At 43.7% G+C, this 19,259-nt stretch overlaps 1 protein-coding gene across 1 annotated transcript in view; it reads right to left on the bottom strand.

Annotated features, from left to right (window-relative positions):
- LMTK3 (lemur tyrosine kinase 3) overlaps nucleotides 1–18,766 on the bottom strand; it is a gene marked incomplete at its 5' end in the record, with an annotated part of 51,477 nt that extends 32,711 nt beyond the window's left edge. The window contains 8 exons of the mRNA XM_081970749.1: nucleotides 241–325; nucleotides 7,482–7,630; nucleotides 8,688–8,775; nucleotides 10,279–10,397; nucleotides 11,589–11,665; nucleotides 12,949–13,099; nucleotides 13,194–13,327; nucleotides 18,679–18,766. Coding sequence (XP_081826875.1) covers nucleotides 241–325; nucleotides 7,482–7,630; nucleotides 8,688–8,775; nucleotides 10,279–10,397; nucleotides 11,589–11,665; nucleotides 12,949–13,099; nucleotides 13,194–13,327; nucleotides 18,679–18,766 — 891 coding nt within the window. The remainder of the gene's footprint in view (nucleotides 1–240; nucleotides 326–7,481; nucleotides 7,631–8,687; nucleotides 8,776–10,278; nucleotides 10,398–11,588; nucleotides 11,666–12,948; nucleotides 13,100–13,193; nucleotides 13,328–18,678) is intronic.
- Between the last annotated feature and the right edge of the window lie 493 nt (nucleotides 18,767–19,259).

Genomic DNA, 19,259 nt, shown 5'->3' with positions numbered 1-19,259 from the left:
ATGTTCTGTTTCTCAACTAACACCCATTATAGAGTTACCTCTATAGGTCCATGCAATATGATAATAGTAGTTTGCTCTAAATTAAACTGCTCATAATAATTTCCTTTAAAAAAGAACAGGGGGTGAAATCTCATAATGGGTCAGACATGTTCTGCAAATAATAAATTGCCACATCTACTCATTGCCAAGACTCAATTGAGACCCATCTTAGATTCTTTGAGATACTTTCACCTCTCATACCTTGTAGTTGTTGTGTGACAGACCATAATCCCCAACTCTCACTGTGAGATCTGAGGTCAGCAAGCAGTTCCGAAGTGCCAGGTCACTGTGGAGGACAAGAGGATTTTGAGTCAGGTAAGAAGGGAGACTCTCATTTTCCACCTTTCTTACATCAAGCCAGGGATGTCCAAACTTGGGGACTTTAAGACTTGTGGACTTCAACTCCCAGAATTCCGCAGCCAGCTGGCTGGGGAATTTTGGGAGTTGAAGTCCACAAGTCTTAAAGTTCCCAAGTTTGGACACTCCTGCATTAAGCTTTCCCAATATACAGTACATAGAGAGGATAAAATATATATTTTTTGTTACAGGGGAGGGTTTTTTTGGGGGGAGGGTAAGGGTAACCCATGTTGCCTTCAAAAATTCACAGGGCATATTTTTATTCTCACAATAACTTAAAAGGATTAAAACGTTTGGGGTTGCCTAGAATCTTGTTATGTGACCTGTTTATTTTCTTAACTCTTCCTAGGACTTTAACTGATTGACTAGAATTTGATTATTTATTTTGATGGCTTTACTGACTCCTGGATTAATCCTGCTAGATATTTTTTGGCAAAATTGCCATTGCCTTTTTTCTAGAGCTGAGAGAGAGTGACAGGCCCAAAGTCACTCAACTAGCATTGTTAGATCTGGGCAACGAGAGAACAGACTGCGGACACGAAGTGACTTAACAGCTCTTTAGTAGTAGTAGTAGTGATCCAGCTTACTCTGTGGTCGGAGGGTTCCCCTTTTATAGGGATCGGGTACGCCCCTCGACCAATCAGAACGATACCTGTTTCCCGCTGTAGCAGCGGACCAGAGAGGAGACTTCCTACGATATATGCTAATATCTAACACCCCTCCCCTCTTAGACGGAACATTGCGGTTGGTTATGTAGTCCTTAAGGTATGTTGGAGTTTGCCTTACTCGAGTGGAGCGTCGCAGTTCGGGTTGGTCAGGAGTAGTTGCAGGATCAGTTGCTTTCTTTGCTTCGAGTTCTGGTGTTTTCAGACTTTCGTTGCTTGGGCGTTCGGGGGTCTGCTCGCTTACGTTGCTTGGGGGTTGTTCTGTTTCGCGCTCGACCTCTTGCTCTGTCCTGGGCTCGCAGGTGTCGTAGTTCTCTGTGTTGGGCCTCTCGAGTGGCTGACTTTGCATTGGTAGGTAGCTCTCGTCCTCGGCTCGTAGGTCTGAGTGCGCCAGGCGACCCCGAAGTTGATCGATGTGCCTCTTCCAATTCCGCCCATCTTCCAGTTCTAACAGATACGATCGTGGACCCGTGATGCCAATGACCGTTGCCGGCATCCACAATGTTCCCCCTGCATAGTTGTGGGCGTATACCGAATCCCCTATGCTGAAACTCCGAATTTTGCTTGTGGAGTCTGGGGGTGCTGTGGCAGAGTAGTTGGGGTGAAGACGGTCCAGGTGAGACCATAGACGGCGGCCCATGAGCATTTCAGCGGGGCTCCTTCCCATCGTTGCACTGGGGGTAATGTGCTGAATGAGGAGGTAATGGTCTATGCGTGTTTGCCAATCACCTGGACCCATCCTAGCGAGGGCCTCTTTTGCGGATCGCACCATTCTCTCTGCCTGTCCGTTTGATGCCGGATGGAATGGCGCGACGAGGGCATGCCGAATTCCCTGACCTGCTAAAAACGTTTCGAAATGCATGGCCGTGAATTGGGGCCCGTTATCGGAGACCAGGAGGTCGGGCAGGCCATGAGTGGCGAAAAGCCGCCGTAGAACCTTAATGACTGCCTCTGCCGTGGTTGAAGTCATTAGGACTACTTCTAGCCATTTGGAATATGCATCCACAACTATAAGGAAAGTCTGACCTTGAACTGGCCCTGCGAAGTCGATGTGTATTCTCGACCAGGGTGCTTTCGGCTTTTCCCATTCCGTGGCGGGCGCTTCCGGGGGTGCTGGTCTCGATTCTTGGCATGGATCGCAAGTGGCCACCCACTCCTCTATCTCTTTGTCCATGTTTGGCCACCAAACGTAACTTCTCGCTAAAGCCTTCATCCTAACGATCCCCGGATGCCCAACATGTAATGCATCTAACACATTTTTACGTAAAGCATAAGGAATAACAACTCGATCCCCCCACAATAAGCAACCTTGTAACACTGAGAGTTCGTCCCGTTTTGACCAAAACACTTTGAATTCTGGGCCCACGTTTCCCTTCGGCCACCCCCTCCAAACCCAAGTTTGAACTTGCTTTATTAAACTGTCTTTAGAGGAGAACCTTGCAACGTCGCAGGAAGAAACCAGTCCAGAGTCCAAACAGTCAATGAGCAACACCGGTGCTTCGGGAGTGGGGTCTGGCAAAAGGTCCGGTAGTGGGCAACGGCTGAGTGCGTCTGCGTGTCCTAGAGTGGAGCCCGGTTGATGAATTAACTTGTAGGAGTACGCAGCCAGGAAAACAGTCCACCTGGTCATGCGTGGAGAGAGGGAGACCGGGGTGGGGCGGTTTCCCGCCAAAAATCCCAACAGCGGTTTGTGATCAGTAATTAGTTCAAAATCGCGGCCGTAGAGGTATTCATGGAAACGTTTTACTCCAGCTACTGCAGCTAACGCTTCCCTGTCCATCTGGCTGTAGTTCCTCTCGGCCGATGAAAGAGTTCTAGAGTAGAAAGCGATGGGTGCTTCTTTTCCGTCTGGCATCCTGTGGCTAAGGACTGCGCCGACTCCAAAGGGTGATGCGTCGCAGGTCAATACTAGCGGTAGTGTCTGGCTGTATTGGACTAACAGCGAGTCAGTGGTGAGCAGGCGCTTTACCCCGGCAAAAGCTGCTGCTTCGGATCGTCCCCATCTCCATGGTGCGTTTCGCTGGAGTAGTCGATGTAGCGGCTCAGCAACGGTCGCCTTCTGTCTCAGGAAAACGCTGTAGAAGTTAAGTAGTCCGAGGAAGGCCTGCAGTTCGGTCTGGTTACGTGGTGTGGGGGCATCCTGGATCGCCTTAATTTTCTTTGAAGTGGGGTGTATTCCCTGACCATCGATTCTATATCCCAGGAATTCTACGCTAGGCACGTTAATTTGGCATTTTTCTTTTTTAAGGCGGAGACCCTTCTCTCTGATTCTGGCCAAAACAGTTCTGACTCTTTTATTTAACTGCTCCTCGTTTGCGGCGGACACCAAGATGTCGTCGAAATAGGGGACGACTCCCGGTATCCCTTGCAAAAGCCGTTCCATGACGCTCTGGAACAAACCTGGAGCAATGCTCACACCGAATTGCAGCCAGTTGCATTTGAATGCCCCTCTATGCGTCACTATAGTTTGGGCCTCCGCTGTGGCGCTGTCCACGGGCAATTGCTGGTAAGCTTGTGCCATGTCTAGCTTTGCAAATATCTTTCCTGGCCCCAACGAGTGCAATAAGTGCTGAACTACTGGCACAGGATATGCGCTTTGTTGTAGTGCGACATTAATTGTGCATTTATAGTCCGCACAGATGCGGACTGACCCGTCTGGCTTAACTGGGGTCACAATGGGCGTTTCCCAGCGCGCGTGATCCACCGGCTCAAGGATTCCTTGTTCCACTAGCTTATCTATTTCCTTATCTATTTTTGGGCGGAGTGCAAAAGGCACTCGCCTCGGTTTAAGTCGGATTGGCGCCACTTTGGGGTCTAAGTTGAATGAGATTGGTTTACCCACATACTTACCAAGACCGGGGCTGAACACATCCTCGAACTCCTTAAAGATCTGCTCAGCGCTGCTGTTCTCCACGCTGTTGATCCCGGTGACTTCCAGCCCCAAGGCTTCAAACCAATCTAGTCCTAGAAGGTTCTGTAATGGTGCGGTGGCGACGGTCACGGGCAGCTGGGCTATGATGTCCTTGAAACGGATCTAGAATGTGCCCTGGCCCACGATGGGGACTTGGTTCCCCTGGTAGTCTCGCAGCAGGATGTCTGGAACACGTAGTTGGCTCTTTTTGAGGCTAGGGATAGCCTGTTTCATGGATGCCCATGAAATGATCGTCAGGGACGATCCTGTGTCAACTTCTAGCTCGCAAGGTGAGCCCTCCAAGAGGACTGTGACTTTCAGCTTTTTTGGCCGCTTGGTGCGGACCTGACTTATCGTGGTGAGATACGTTCGCAACTCCTCTCTCTGGGTCAACTCTATCTCAGCATCTGTATCCTGAAAATACTCTCGTTGAGCGTCTTGATAGAACGCTCTTTCAGCTCTTTGTGTGTAATCTCTCTGGGGATACGCCCGCTCAGCTCTTTGGGAATTTTCTCTCTGGGTAAACACTTGTGGATTTCTCTCTGGGCGCCCTTTTTGATTTCGCCAAGCCCCTGGGTTGGGCTTCTGTTGGCGGTACATGGGTGGCTGCCTTGAGGCAGGGACTTCGCTCCGGCACACTCGTGCGATGTGCCCAAGTTTGTTGCAGTGCGAACAAACAACGTTCCTGAACCTACAGGTAGACCGGGGGTGATTCCCTCCGCAGCTTGCGCAGGGCGGCAAACGGAATCCGGGTCTCCCCCCAGGTCTCACGTGACTGCTCTTCATCAGGTGACTTTCCTTGAGCTCGGGATCCTCGAAATCTGGAATGGTGTCCTCGTAGTGGACTCTGGTGTGTCTTGGCGCTGGCTGGCCTGTGTTGAATCCGCGTTGAATTGTCTCCGCTGATCTGTCTGCTGCTTCTGAAGCTCTTGCCTCGGCGAGTACAATCTGTAGGCTTAAATTGGTTTTGGCTAACAGCCGCTTTTGTAGGGAAATGTCTCTCAGCCCGCTAACGAGTCGATCCATAATCTGCTCATCCAGGTCTCTGAATCCACAATGTGTGGCTGCTTTTCGTAGAGCTGCAACGTACTGGTTGATAGATTCTCCCACCTTCTGGTTCCTCATGTTGAATGCTTGGTGGCAAACATGGCGGGAAGGTTTTGGCGCGTAATGAGTCTGTAGAGCCTGTTGCAACGCCGTCCATGATACTGCCTGTATTGGAGTAGGCGCGGTGAGGTCTCTGGCCGTGTTGAAGACTTCTTTTCCGCAGTAGCCGAGGAAGATGTTTTTCTTCCGGGCGTCGGTGATCCCCGTGTATTCGTTCGCTTCGAGAAAACACTCGAAACGAATCATGAAGGCTTCCCATTCGTCGTTCGCTGGGTCGAATGGAGCGGGGGGAGTGTGCATCGCCATCTTCTCTCGTTTGAATTTGCCGCGCTGTGATGACCTGAGATGGCTGCCAGAATTTCTGCCGAATTCCTAGGCTGGATCAAATCCGGAGATTCTGGAGGTAGCGTTCTTCGTCCTATCTGTCTCTCGATCCCACCTTCGTCGCCAATGTTAGATCTGGGCAACGAGAGAACAGACTGCGGACACGAAGTGACTTAACAGCTCTTTATTAGTAGTAGTAGTGATCCAGCTTACTCTGTGGTCGGAGGGTTCCCCTTTTATAGGGATCGGGTACGCCCCTCGACCAATCAGAACGATACCTGTTTCCCGCTGTAGCAGCGGACCAGAGAGGAGACTTCCTACGATATATGCTAATATCTAACAAGCATCATGTCCAAAGCAGGCCCAGAACTCAAATTCCTCTTGTTCCTAGCCTGATGTCTTAGCCACTACACCAAACTGGTTCTCTAACCAGAATCTCGGCCCTCCTTTTATTGTTGAAATAGAGGTTCCAGTTAACTCCAGCTTTCATGTGGTGATGGATGTTGGGAGATGTTATTTCTAATAATACCGTAAGGCTTCAGATTCCTAAGTCTTGAACTAAGCAGGGGTGTTTTGTTTAAGGGGTCAACCAAACTCCACATCTTTGCTTGATGTATTCCAATGGTGGGATTCAATTTTTTTTACTACCGTTTCTGTGGGCGTGGCTTGGTGGGTGAGGCAAGGGAAGGATATTGCAAAATCCCCATTCCCTCCCAATCAGCTGGGACTTGGGAGGCAGAATAGATGAGGGCGGGGACAGTCAGAGGTGGTATTTACTAGTTCTCTGAGCTACTGAAAATTTCCACTACCGGTTCTCCAGAACTGGTAAGAACCTGCTGAATATCAACTCTGGTGTATTCATTACAGACAAGATTTGTAAATGAAAATCTGCCTTTGGTATACAAATCCTGGCTTGCAAAATGAACAAGGCAGAATACTGGATTTGAGCAATATATTAAAAAATCTGAATTGTAAAGCTGATCATGCACTAGAACAGGGGTGTCCAAACTTGGCAACTTTAAGACTTGTGGACTTCAACTCCCAGAATTCCCCAGCCAGCCATGCTGGCTGGGGAATTCTGGGAGTTGAAGTCCACAAGTCTTAAAGTTGCCAAGTTTGGACACCCCTGCACTAGAACAATGTTTCTCAATCTTTGCAACTCTAAGAACTGTAAACTTTAACTCCAAGGTGACTGGTGAATTTTGGGAGGTGAGGCCCATGTATTTTAGAGTTGCCAAGATTGTGAAATACAGAAGGAGGAGGAGGAGGAGGAGGAGGAGGAGGAGGGGGAGGAGGAGGAGGAGGAGGAGGAGGAGGAGGAGGAGGAGGAGGAGGAGGAGGAGGAGGAGGAGGAGGAGGAGAGGAAATAGTGTCATGGCATAGCAGCCTATTTACTCTTAGTCAAAAATTTTCAGAATCCAGTTTAGCAGTTAGCGGCTATCCAAGCAAGCTTTTTTGTTTAATATAATATACTCACATACAGACCTGACTTCACATGATTTTTCTTAGCTGGAACTCTGTATAGGAAATTCTATAGTATTTTTTAAATGATATTTGTGATATATCTTACATCACAAGAAGCTCCCCCACCCCACCCCCCTGGGAGAAACCTCACTATATTCTTTAAACTTTGGGGGCAGTGGCCATACACAAGCAAACAAATAATATAATTAAAATACAAAATATTTTTGCTATAACATTTGTCTGATTTTTTATCCCGATTTCTGATTTTTTAAAAATTGACCAATGCTTTAATTATCCTAACCCCTACCCCATCCCTTTTCTGTTATATATTTTAGACAGACCCATAATGACATAACACGATATGTCTACAGGGAAGTTTCTATCTACAGGGAAGTTCACATCTCTGTTCATCCTTTATCAAGATCAGGCCATCGTCAGGTGCAGTTGCCCTTGGAAGTCGCCAAATCTTTCAACCTCCATTTTAACATCACAGTAACTTCCATTAGGGTGGACCTGCAATTCTAAATCTCACACTCTCCTCAATCTTTTTCGCATCCTGGTTCACACTCTCTTTCCCAAGCTGCAAAATTTAGATTTCAAGCCATCATCCCTACCTGTGAATGTAATTGTTTTTATGCAAGTGTAGCACTCCCAGCGTGATTTCATACGCCATACGCTGCAATGTGCTGAGGTCGCGTGTCAGTAAATCGGGAGTCATTCCATCTGCTTTGCGTTGAGCTCGCAAGTAACGTTTCAGATCTCCCTGGGGTGAGGGGCAGGGGGGGGGGAAACCAAGACAGAAAAAAAATGACCAAGTTTGCAAATTTAGTAATTTTTTCTGGGATCCAGGAAAATTATCCAGACGTTTTTGAAGATTCCAAAATACCCTTATTCTCATGCAAAGTTCACATTAACCATATTATATATTGTGCCCTCATTCTAAACTGACTTAAAAAGTGCCAGGTAGATTTGAATTATGTGATAACATCACAAAGGTTCTTTGGAAATTAAGTAGCAAGCACTGGGCTCACTCAGAACTACATTATTCAAATTAATAAAGCCACACAAGGTATTTCATTGGAGGTGTAGGAAATGATTTCCCCAGTTATTGCAGGCTCCTCGCTGTTTTAAAAGTAAGATGTAATTAAAGAAAAATATGAGGTTAATATTCTACACAACTGGCTCCTACAAGGAAAGTCAGGTTCCCTACTTATATCTACTTGGGCAAAGCAATTTTGAATGAATGGCTATGGAAATTAATGTTGTCATTAGGGCCACATTGACAAGGGGACAGACATTATCCTAATGTAGTGATGGCGAATCTTTTAGAAACTGAGTGCCCAAACTGCACACCTACGCATGCCCAAACTGAAGGTGTGTGTGCATGCGCAGATATGCACGAACATGCTCATGTATGGACATGCACATGTACAAATATGTGTGCATGCTCAACAGAGACCCAAAGACCAGCTGGCTGGCGGGAGGTGGGGCACCCTAACACCGGGAGCGCAGCAAGAGGTAAGATCTTTTTCTTTCGTGAGCTTCTGTTTCATCGTTTGCAGGTAAATAGAAGCTCATGAAAAAACCGCCACGGAGATCTGACCTGGGGAGATGGCACGCATGCCAACATGGAGGGCTCTGCATGCCATCTCTGGCATGAGTGCCACAGGTTTGCTATCACGGTTCCAGAGTGACTACTGATATTGTAGTTACTCCAGAATCAGAGCACTGGTGCCCTAAGCATTCCAGTTTCATGACAATAGGATTTGGACTTTAGTAATTCTCAAATCTGATTTTCAGTTGTGCTTCAGTTGACTTACCAGTTGGCAGAATTCCATTATCAGGAGGAAGGGTATAGTTTCTGTGCATAAGCCGAGGCACTGTAGTATGTTTGGGTGCTGGAGGCTTCTTGAAGGCAAGGTAGAGACACGGGGAGGGACACAGAAAAAGCAGGAGGAAAAAAAAGTATTTCTGGATGACCGGACAAGAATTTCAGTGAGTCATAACATACATAGGGAAATCCCTACTTCTATTTTTGGACAGTTCCTCTGTGTTCTCTGTTATAACCTCAATTTGGTAGCAGTTCATTGGAGCATCCCCAATCTCCAACACCTCTGTAATAGCCAGAACGGAGATTTTTGAGCCGTGACAGAGCTCTGCTTAGAGAAGTAGGAACATTTATGGGTCTATCCCTGAATTTGGTTTTCCTAGACTGATTTACAGGTTGGGAATTGAAAATTGCTTCATTAGTGATTCCTTGGCTAAGTTTACCAGATAGATTGTTACTCTAAGATAAACATTAGATTACATTATTTCCATAATCCCATATGATTCTAATCATCAAATCCCCAAATCAACCTTTCATTTCTTTCAGTTACTTGCAAAAAGCTCCAACATGGTTTACAAGTAGAAATAACATTTGTCAAAGTCTTTTCTTTCATCAAGGCTGCCAACTTTGCCATCTCTGCCAATTCTACCAGTTTCACCATCCATTCTTCCATTATAGGTATTTTTAAGCCTTTCCACCTTTCTGCATATAAAACTCTTGCTTTATTTATTTATTTAGTTTGTCAAACATATACAAGATAACAGGTATAAGTACAAACATGGACATGAACAAAAGAAATGAGTACAAATAAATGGGGACAGTAGGACAGGGACAATAGGCGCGCTGGTGCGCTTATGCACGACCCCTTTACGCACTTCTTAGGAAAGGGGTGAGATCCACGGTAGATAGTTTAAGGTTGAAGCTGGGGGTGGGGTTTGAGGATGTTACTATTATAATCTATTATACTATTATTATGTATAAAAATAAGTATTCCTCAGATGAGAACATCTTGCCCAGCGCTCAATCTCCATAATGTTACAACAAAGAGAAGGATAATTGGGGAAAATGCAGTAGAGATTTTTTTAAAAGTCATGTATCATTAGGGGCCTACCCTTGGCACAATTACAGCATCATGGACATAAAGACAAATGTGGGTAGTCCTTGACTTATAACAGTTCATTTAATGACCATTGGAAGTTCCAATGGCACCGGAAAAAAGGGGCTTACGACTGCTTTTCACACTTATGACCATTGTAGCATTCTCATGTTCTTGTGATCAAAATTCTTGGCAACTGACTCATTTTTATGTCAATTACAATGTCTCTGGGTCATGTGATCACCTTTTATGGCCTTCTGACAAGCAGTCAATAGGGAAGTCAGATTCATTTAACAACCATGTTACTACTTAACAACTGCAGTGACTCACTTAGCAACTGTGGCTAGAAAAACTCACTTAACCAATATCTCACTTAGCAACAGAAATGTGGTGCTCAATTATGGTCATAAGTTGAGGACTGCCTGTATTTTGTATGAAGATTCCTTACCCCATTTTTACCCTCATATCAGTTTCTTCTGGTTCTTACCGATAAGGCTGAGCCTCTGACAAAAACTTCCTCTGTTCCAGTGGGCCAGCACTTACACGCAACTCCTTCACCACCACCTGTGCCGGGGTGAAATCTGAGAATATTTCACCCAGAATAACCTATGAGGCAGAAAAGAAAAAGAAAGAAAGAAACCACCATAAAATACTGGCACCTGGTTAATAATTTGAACTGGCTATGTAGATCATATCTCATTAGTCATTAAAGTCCTGAATGAACTCACTGATGGCCAATTGATTTCCAGGTACAATTTAATTATCTATACAACCCTAAACAGCTTGGTTCCTGGGCGGCTGAAAAATTACTTTTATCGCAAGGGATGCAATAAAGGAGGACATAAGAAGGCAAAGGAGAAATAGCTCAAGAGTGCCTGAAAGTATTCAGATTGAATTTGTTTTTGAATGGGTTTTGTTTTTTCCTTTTTCCTGAGCCATATGAATGTTTTCACTATTTTTAAAATGTTTTTTTTTTCTTGTTGAATTGTTTTTATACTTTTGGAATTGTAACCTCTTCAGAGTCATTGATTGAGATGGGTGGCTATAGAAATTGAATAAATAAAATAAAAATTTGGAAAAGTAGGCTTTTCTGATTCTTAGAAAGTAAAATGACTCTAGATTAAAGTCAATGGATGATAGCTTTAATAAGGTGGGAACCGTGAATTTTTATTTTCCTTCTCTTCTCCTTTGACTGTTCAAATCTGGCAAAAACTGTGTGGTCAACTTTGGAAGGCCCATCTTCCATTCCAAAATCTTCATTTATATTCTCAAACACATCACTGGGTGTACTGGGAGAAGCCTTGCCAAGTAAAGGCTGGGCACATTGTCTTTGCAATTATGGTTCCTTGTTTATTAAAAAAGAAAAGTTGCTTAGTATTATCACTAACAAGAAAATAAATTCTTGCTGTAGGCTATTTTCTGTAACCTCGTATTTAATTACTTTCTGCATTAAATTTTGCAATTTGCAATTAATGACTTAATTTTGTTGATTTGCTTATTTGGCTGCTGGTTTTTTAACATTGTTAGAATGTTACTCCACAAAAGTGTAAAAGATCCTTGCATCTTGTTCTTTTGTTGCAAATGTATCCTTTTTATCCTTTCATAAAGGATATCTTTATAAAGTTGTTTAGAAGTAATCATAATAAAGGAATGATTTGCATCATAGAGTCAGTGACTTGCCCATTGCTATTCCATTTGTAGGATTCAAGTCAACTCTTGCTGGAAGGCATGAAAACAATTGCCTGAATTTCATTCTTAAATCATATTCTACAAAAAACCTGAATTTTCCTTACTTACTTTTCCAAACCAGCCATTTCCAATCTCCTGTAGATAACTGAGGTGTTGTCTACTGAGACCCAAGTGTTTCACTAAATCTGAAAGAGGAATATGGTGTTCAAAATAATGGGAGTCAAGGATGCTGCACAGAGGATGCAGGCTAAGAGTTAGCTCCGTTTTGACTCTCCCCATGCCACAAAGCTATTAGCCCCCCCAAAATGGTCTTCCATACTATGGTGTCCTTCAGACAGTGTGTCTACTAGAAGCCATTGCAAACAGACTACGGAGAGTCCTTGACATACAACAATTTCTTTAGTGACTGAAGTTGCAACAGCGCTAACGTTGCTCCTTCATACTTTAACTACCATTGCAGGATACAGTCATGTGATCAAAATTTTGATGCTTGGCAACTTGCTCATATTTATGACGGTTGCAGTGTCCCAGGGTCATGTGATCATCTGTTTGCAATCTTCTAACAAGCAAAGTCAATAGGAAAGCCTATCTACTTAATAACCATGTTACTAACTTAACAACTGCAGCCATTCAGTTGATAACTGTAGCAAGAAAGGTTGCAAATGGGGCAAAACTCACTTAACAACTGTCTTGCTTAGCAACAAAAAGATTGGGCTCAATTTTGGTTGTAAGTCGAGGACTACCTGTATGTGGAAATGGTTGTGGGAAAGTGTTCATGAGATGAAAAAGGACAAGATGATCTCAATTAAAGCAAAAGTAAAGTGGGGATAGAATTCCTGGGCCTTCCAACAATGAAAGTGAGTTGAAGTTGAGGGAGATCTAGAGATCAGAATGGATCACTGCATAAGGCAGTGGGTCATGAAAGTCAACACTGTACATGTAGATGAGATCAGAAAGACAGGAGATCAATATGACAGACAGACAACACAAGGGAGGTTACACAGAAGAAACAGCAGGTGCCACAACAGGAAGAAAATGCAAAAGTAATAGGGAATGCCCAAAATAGAAAGACAGGGTAAAATCTAGGTTGGGACATAGTAAATGCTCAACTGATAAATCACTAGAGATATTCCCATTCTATAGAAAAACAAACCTTGGATTTCTACTCTTCTGCTATTTTTATGCAAAGTTCATATACTTTTCATTATGAAGGTGCCAAGGTCTACAGCAGCCTTCCCCAACTTGGTGTTCCCATCATTTCAAGATTCAGATACTGGAAACATATCTAATGCACATCAGGTCAGAGATGGCTGGCATAGAACTGCACTAGTATATTTTCCCAAGGAACTATAGCAAGTGTTGCCAATACTCTAACCTTTTGTATTCTCTAAACAACAAGAGAAATATGAAAGACATCACAAATGAAGAGGAGGACAATAATAGGACCCCATTCCCTCAGGAAATATACCTGTTTTGGGCATCTGTTGATTGGAAGATGGGAGGGAAACCTCAGAAAGAGGCAGAATGTAGACATCTGGGATGGATTGGGAGGAAGATGTCTCCTCTGCAGGTGGTGTATATTCTCCAGAATACTCTTCTCCATCAGGGTTCTCAAATTCCTATCAAGTAGACAAAGACTTTTTTTTAAAAAAAAAGACCTTTCTTTCCAAAAACCCATCATGCCCACCTCTGGTACCCACCCATCTGGCTCACCTTGAAACCCACATCACCCCTCTTGCAGCACAGGCAGGTGAGGAGGAGGAAGATAAAGGCCAACAAGCCTGAGCAGGAGATCAGAACCACAGCATAGGGAGGGGCCAGGGCAGCCCGGCCCTGAGATAATCCATCTGAAGAGGATATACAAAGAACAAGATAGGACAGGGGTCATCAATCTTAATCATTCAAAGAGCCATTTGGACCTGTTTCCCACGGGAAAAAAGAAAATATCGGGAACCACAAAACCCTTCCCATGACTGACTATTTCATGAGCGGCCACAAAACTAGTATATGTAGTTGAATTAAACATTCTGTTTTCTTCTGGAATTTTTCTTTTCTTGGATTTATCCATGGTTGGCCTACAGGGGTTGAAAAGCTCAATAGATCACATGTCGGCGTGTGTTGCACATTGGCGATTGTGATACATATTTTGAGTGACAGGGAAATCGCAGCAGAGGGATGAAAGAGCCATGGATTGCTGACCCCTGAGATAGGACATATATATATTAAAACAGCTTTTAGAGGTAGCTATTTGCCTGTGGGGAAATAAAGGGTACTTTGAGGACCATCTACAATGTTCTGAACTAGTAAGTGAACTTGCATGTCTTTCAGAATTAGAAGCTGAGCTACAAACTGATGGAAGGATGGAGGACAAATGTTAAGGAAGAACTGTGGGTTTTTTTGTCCTATGAATTATCTTTCAAAGATTATGGTTCCATCTTTTTATTATCTCGCAGAAAGGCAGAAAAGCAAGATATACAGATAGTCCTCGACCTACAACAGTTTTTTAGAGACTGCTTGAAGTTGCAATGGCACTAAAAAAAGTAATTTATTACCATTTTTCACATTTATGACGGTTGTAGCAATCCCCATGGCCACGTGATTTACATTCAGATGCTTGACAGCTGGTTCATATTTATGCCGGTTGCAGGGCATCGGAGTTATGTGATTATCTTTTGCAACCTTCTGACAAGCAAAGGTTGTCAATGGGGAAGCCAGATTCAATTAACAACTGTGTTACTAATTTAAGAACCACAGTGATTAACTTAACGAATGTGGCAAGGAAAGTTGTAAAATGGGACAAAACTCACTTAACAAATTTTCACTTAGCAACATAAATTATGGGCTCAGTTGTGGTACTGTATTACCTTGCAGTAAAATGATAATGATGATGATGAATCTTGTTCTAACTTCATACTTCCATGAATTGCCACAAATATTTATTTCTTTCCTTTTCTCAACTTGCTAGTATTTATAGTCTGACCAACATTTATTTTGTTTGCTTGTTTTATTTGTCAACAAGTACAAGGAAACAAGTATGAAAACACATGAAAAAATGGCACAAATAAATGGATATAAATAAGCAAAACATAGCCATAAACACATAAATGGGACAGTAGGACAGGGACGGTAGGCATTCTGGGGCGCTTATGCCCGGCCCCTAAAAACATGGTTTTCTTATTTTCTGTTTTAGCTACACCCCCACCCCCACCCCCACCCCACACATTGTTAGACAATGTGCGGAGATTTTCTCAGGCAGCAAAAGCCAGGAAAACACCTGTTATATCAGAAGACAGAGATATGGAGACTTAAATTCCCAGTTCTGCTTTCCTTAAGTTACTGTGCTATGGGCAGTCATCACACAAAATGATGCTCATTGCCATTATAGACCCAAATATTACCTACTGCTATGATGACTTTCCATTCCCCAAAACCTGGGAGAGAGGCAGTGCTGATGACCCTATCTCCTCGTGTGCCTTCGGCGTTTAGTCATGCCACATGAATACGGAGACATCTTCGGACAGCGCTGGCTCTTCGGCTTTGAAACGGAGATGAGCACTGCCCCCTAGACTAGTACATATGTGTGAGTGGAACCTTTACCTTTATCCTTTACCCTTTACTTCCCTGATAAGCTTTTGTAAAGTAGTGAAACCTGACTCTGGGAGAGAGCATTGAAGATGGGATATTACATTTAGTGCCTGTTGGAATACAACATTATGGTTTTCTGTTTTCTGTTTGTTCTGTTCTTTTTCATCTCTGTTTCTATTGTATGCCATTCAGAGTCATCTGGAGTGGAGTAATTAAGACAAGCAAATAAATCATTGAATGTGGGGTGCTATTTTATCCTTCATTACATGAAACAAAATGTCTTGGATTAAGCCTACTGTATATTGCCTTACATTCTTCCAGCTGCCAATGTAAGATGAACAATAAGTTTTAGGGATCTTGAACATGCTATTCTCTACCTCACCAATGAAAGTTGGTGGTAGCTGATGCAGTTACAGGTAGTTCTCAATTTAGGACCACAATTGAGCCCAAAATCCCTATTGCTAAATAGACATTTGTTAAGTGAGTGTTGCTCCATTTTACAACCTTTCTTTCCACAATTGTTAAATGAATCATTGTAGCGGTTAAGTTAGTAACATGGATCTTAAGTGAATCTGGCTTCCCCATTGACTTTGCTTGTCAGAAGGTCACAAAAGGTGATCATGTGACCCCTGGATATTGCAACCATCATAAACACGAGTCAGTTGTCATTTGAATTTTGTCAGTTGAATTTTGATCATGTGGCCATGGGGATGTTGAAAGGGTGGTGTGAAAAACGGTCATAGGTCCTTTCCCCCCCCCACACAATGCTGTTGTAACTTTGAATGGTCACTAAATGAACTGCTGTAAGTGGAGGACTACCTATATTTCACTCATTGCTTTATTCCTGAGTGCCAAGCTGAATGCCTCAACTTTGTCCCTACTTCTTCATGGAAATTACCAGCCCATGGTACCCAGCAGAGGGAGATGTTTAGAACAGCAGAGAAGCATTGAACTGAGCGGCTGTAGGACCCATCAACACCTTTATTTTCCCAGAAGTTCATATCCACACTTGGAGACATTCTGAAATAATAAAGATGGTAGACCCTGTGCTACATATTCTTATTATATCACAGTGAGACATATCTTATAAAATCCAGAATAATAGTTTAAAGGTTGAATCTTGTAGCCAGGTAGATGATAACCTTTGCTCCGTCATGCAGACAGTTTTCTCACCAGACAGTTTTCGTGTGCTCTGCTCTCTTTATTGCTCTACCCATCCTGTTTTAACTACTCACCGTTCTTCTGTCAATGACGCAAACAGAAAACACAAACTTCAAGTTACGTATGTGAGATTTTCAAATTTTGCTATAGCGTTACGAAAACATTAGAAACTTGTCATTAGAAACTGTTTCATTATCCTGCCTTCGCCCTGAAGGAATCTATAGAATTCTATTTTTTCCCCCTCTGGAAATGTCATCCTCTTTCTTCCAGGAAGCTGAGATATATTTGGAAACAGAAAAGGCAATTTAATCAGATGGTACTAAAATTAGGCACACATTTACATTTCTAGAGACCATCTTCCATGCTGGGATTTGGTCCTAAAGCATATTACTTATTTTATATTGATTATATTAAAATTAGTATTCTAATACTATTACCAGAGACGTCTGGCTGCTTACACGAGATTTTCCATTAGGCGTGGATAAAGTTATGCCAGAAATGAGAATTCACCTTGTTTCTGTAGGACAATGTAACAGGCTACAGGTCTCCTATTCTTGCTTATGTGAAGGCTTGGCAGTTAGTCACAAGAAATATTTGCTAGTAAAGCAGAGCTGTCATCTATCCCACCATGCCATTCAGTCATGGGACAGACATGTGGGCTTCAACTCTCAAATGGTCTGCTGAATGGAAATCAGGGAAAATAGAAGGTGTCAGATTGGGGAAGGTTCATATAGTCTTAGTTTCTTCTAAGTGATTGTAATTTGCTAAGATTTCACAAGCACACTTTTCATGTCCTGGGGGAATCATCATCCTTTGCTGATGTTGCTTGAAGACAACACCAGAGGCCCAGCCTACTATGCCATCTTTAATTCTTGGTCCATGACTGCCTGCCCTTTCTGACATCAGAGCAAGTAAGCCATTGGCAACTAAGGTGAGATTTCCTGGACTTCCAGCCTGCATTATGACAGCAAAGAAAGAAAGACTAGATAGAGATGAGGAAGTAGAAGGATAATACATCAGAGTAGACAGAACACAAGAAAGGGGAGTGGAGATAGTTTTTATTATAAATTATAGGGGGAAAGAACACCTTTGCAGTTTGTTGCAATGGTAAACATGCTGCAATCTCTTAGAATGAAGCAACTGGCAATGTCACAATCCTTTAATAATCCAATCATACCTCAACATTCTGGAGTTTTTGAGGCATGATTAGATTACCAATATTTGGCAATGATTAGCGTGCCAATATTTGAAAACTATTGTTGCTGGGCATTAATATTTGAGTTGATTCCTGTATCAGAGGAGGTAAGGGACAAGTGGGTCAGATAAAAAAAATCTATCAAGTGGACCATATTTTTCAGGATAGTACCCAGATAGATGTTTCTCACCAATACTCCTTACTTCTAATTATTATATGTGTATACCACCCTATCAAGATAAGTCTTCATTGCACGTATTTTACACAGTCTGAGAATGTGGTGATACCACAAAAGTATCATCCAAGTTTATGGTGGATCTGTGGTTTGAACATGGGTCTACCAAAGCCTCATTAAAAACCATGTCCAGTGAACTCGTGGTTTCTCTAAACCTCCCACCAGCCCATAGCTATCCATTTATCTCTGCACCTACTCTTCTATTTGGTCCTTCTTCAAAATAGTATTTATGCATTCCTTCTTCTCTTCTTCCAGTCATGAAGTCTTTCACCATCTTCTCTATCTCAGCCATACTCTGTCCTTACACAAAGCCCTCAGTGAGCCCCACATAATACCTTTTCACCAATGTCAAGAATGAATCCCAACTGAGTCTCCCACTTTCCACGGATGACTGTCAGACCAAACACAGATGGAATTTCTGGATGTCACTGACCTGTCAGGCATAAATCTCACACCCACCTCTCAGACATTCTTCCCTCTATCATGTTGTTTTCTTTGCAAGCAAATATTTATCCTAGGTTTCCCTTACTGTGGAATGACTCTGGACCCCTCTTCAGGGGATCATGTACAAAAATATATATCTTTTTTCCAGGTAACTTCTGCCTTCTCTTGATTGCCTTAAGGGGTGGCTTCAATTTTCTCCAGTGCCAATTATCATTAAGAATAGGCGAGGATCAGGAGAAGACGATAAGAAACACCACCGCTGCTTTAAGGCATTTGGCAAAATCCCAGGGCTGATGCATTTGCTATGTATAGGAATCCCAGCTGTCTCTGGAGAAGAGCATTTATAACCCAGGTGCCCCCTCCCCATCTAGTCTGGAGAGAACCCCCTGGTCCAAGTCTTGTCCCCACTTGGCACCCTGAAGGGGGTGGGGATCAGGTCCACCAGGCAGCTACCTAGCTGCACAAACAGGTGGCCACAGATGGCTGGGCGAGAGGCAACAGCAAGCGAGAGCAAATCGGGTTAGGGGGTGGCTGCTGGCAATGATGCCCAGGGAACCCTTGCCCCTGCCCAAACTCACCATTTTCCGAAGGCGCTGCCAAAGCTTTCTCTGGGTTGAAATACGACATGGACGCAGCCAGCAGAAGGAAAGGGCCTTGCCTTAGCATCTTAGGGGTAGTCTGGAATCATGGATCAGGAAGGAGGGGAAGGGAGGCGGGGAGGGGTCACAAGACGCAGGTGCAGGGGGACGGGGAGAGAAATTGGCTGCCCCAGCAAAGCAGGGGGAGGACAGGCACGATGGGCTTCAGACATCAGAACTGATGGAATGGAGCAGGAGGCAGCAGGAACAATGGTCGCAGCACCCAAGAGGCTGTGTTGCCCGCATCCTTAAGTTGATGTGTTACCGCTTGTCTCGCCCGCTACCCGCCTTTCATTCTCATGGATTTTCTCCCTTCGTTGCCCGCAGAGGAAAAGGAGGGGTGGAAAATAAACGGGGAGGGTGGCAAAGGATATCAAAGGTGAAACGAATGAAAGGATTTTTTTGGGGGGGGAAGGGGAGAGGAATTGTAACAATAGGTGATTTCACATGGGGAACAGGAGGGGAAGCAAATGTGTGGGGAATAGGGAGGGGTGGGGAAAGAGGCAAAGAAGGAAACCTAA

Source organism: Natrix helvetica (assembly GCF_964273705.1).
Source record: "Natrix helvetica genome assembly, chromosome: Z".
Lineage (NCBI taxonomy): Eukaryota > Metazoa > Chordata > Lepidosauria > Squamata > Natricidae > Natrix > Natrix helvetica.
The sequence above is the reverse complement of the archived record's forward strand: the minus strand, read 5'-3'. Positions and strand labels throughout refer to the sequence as shown.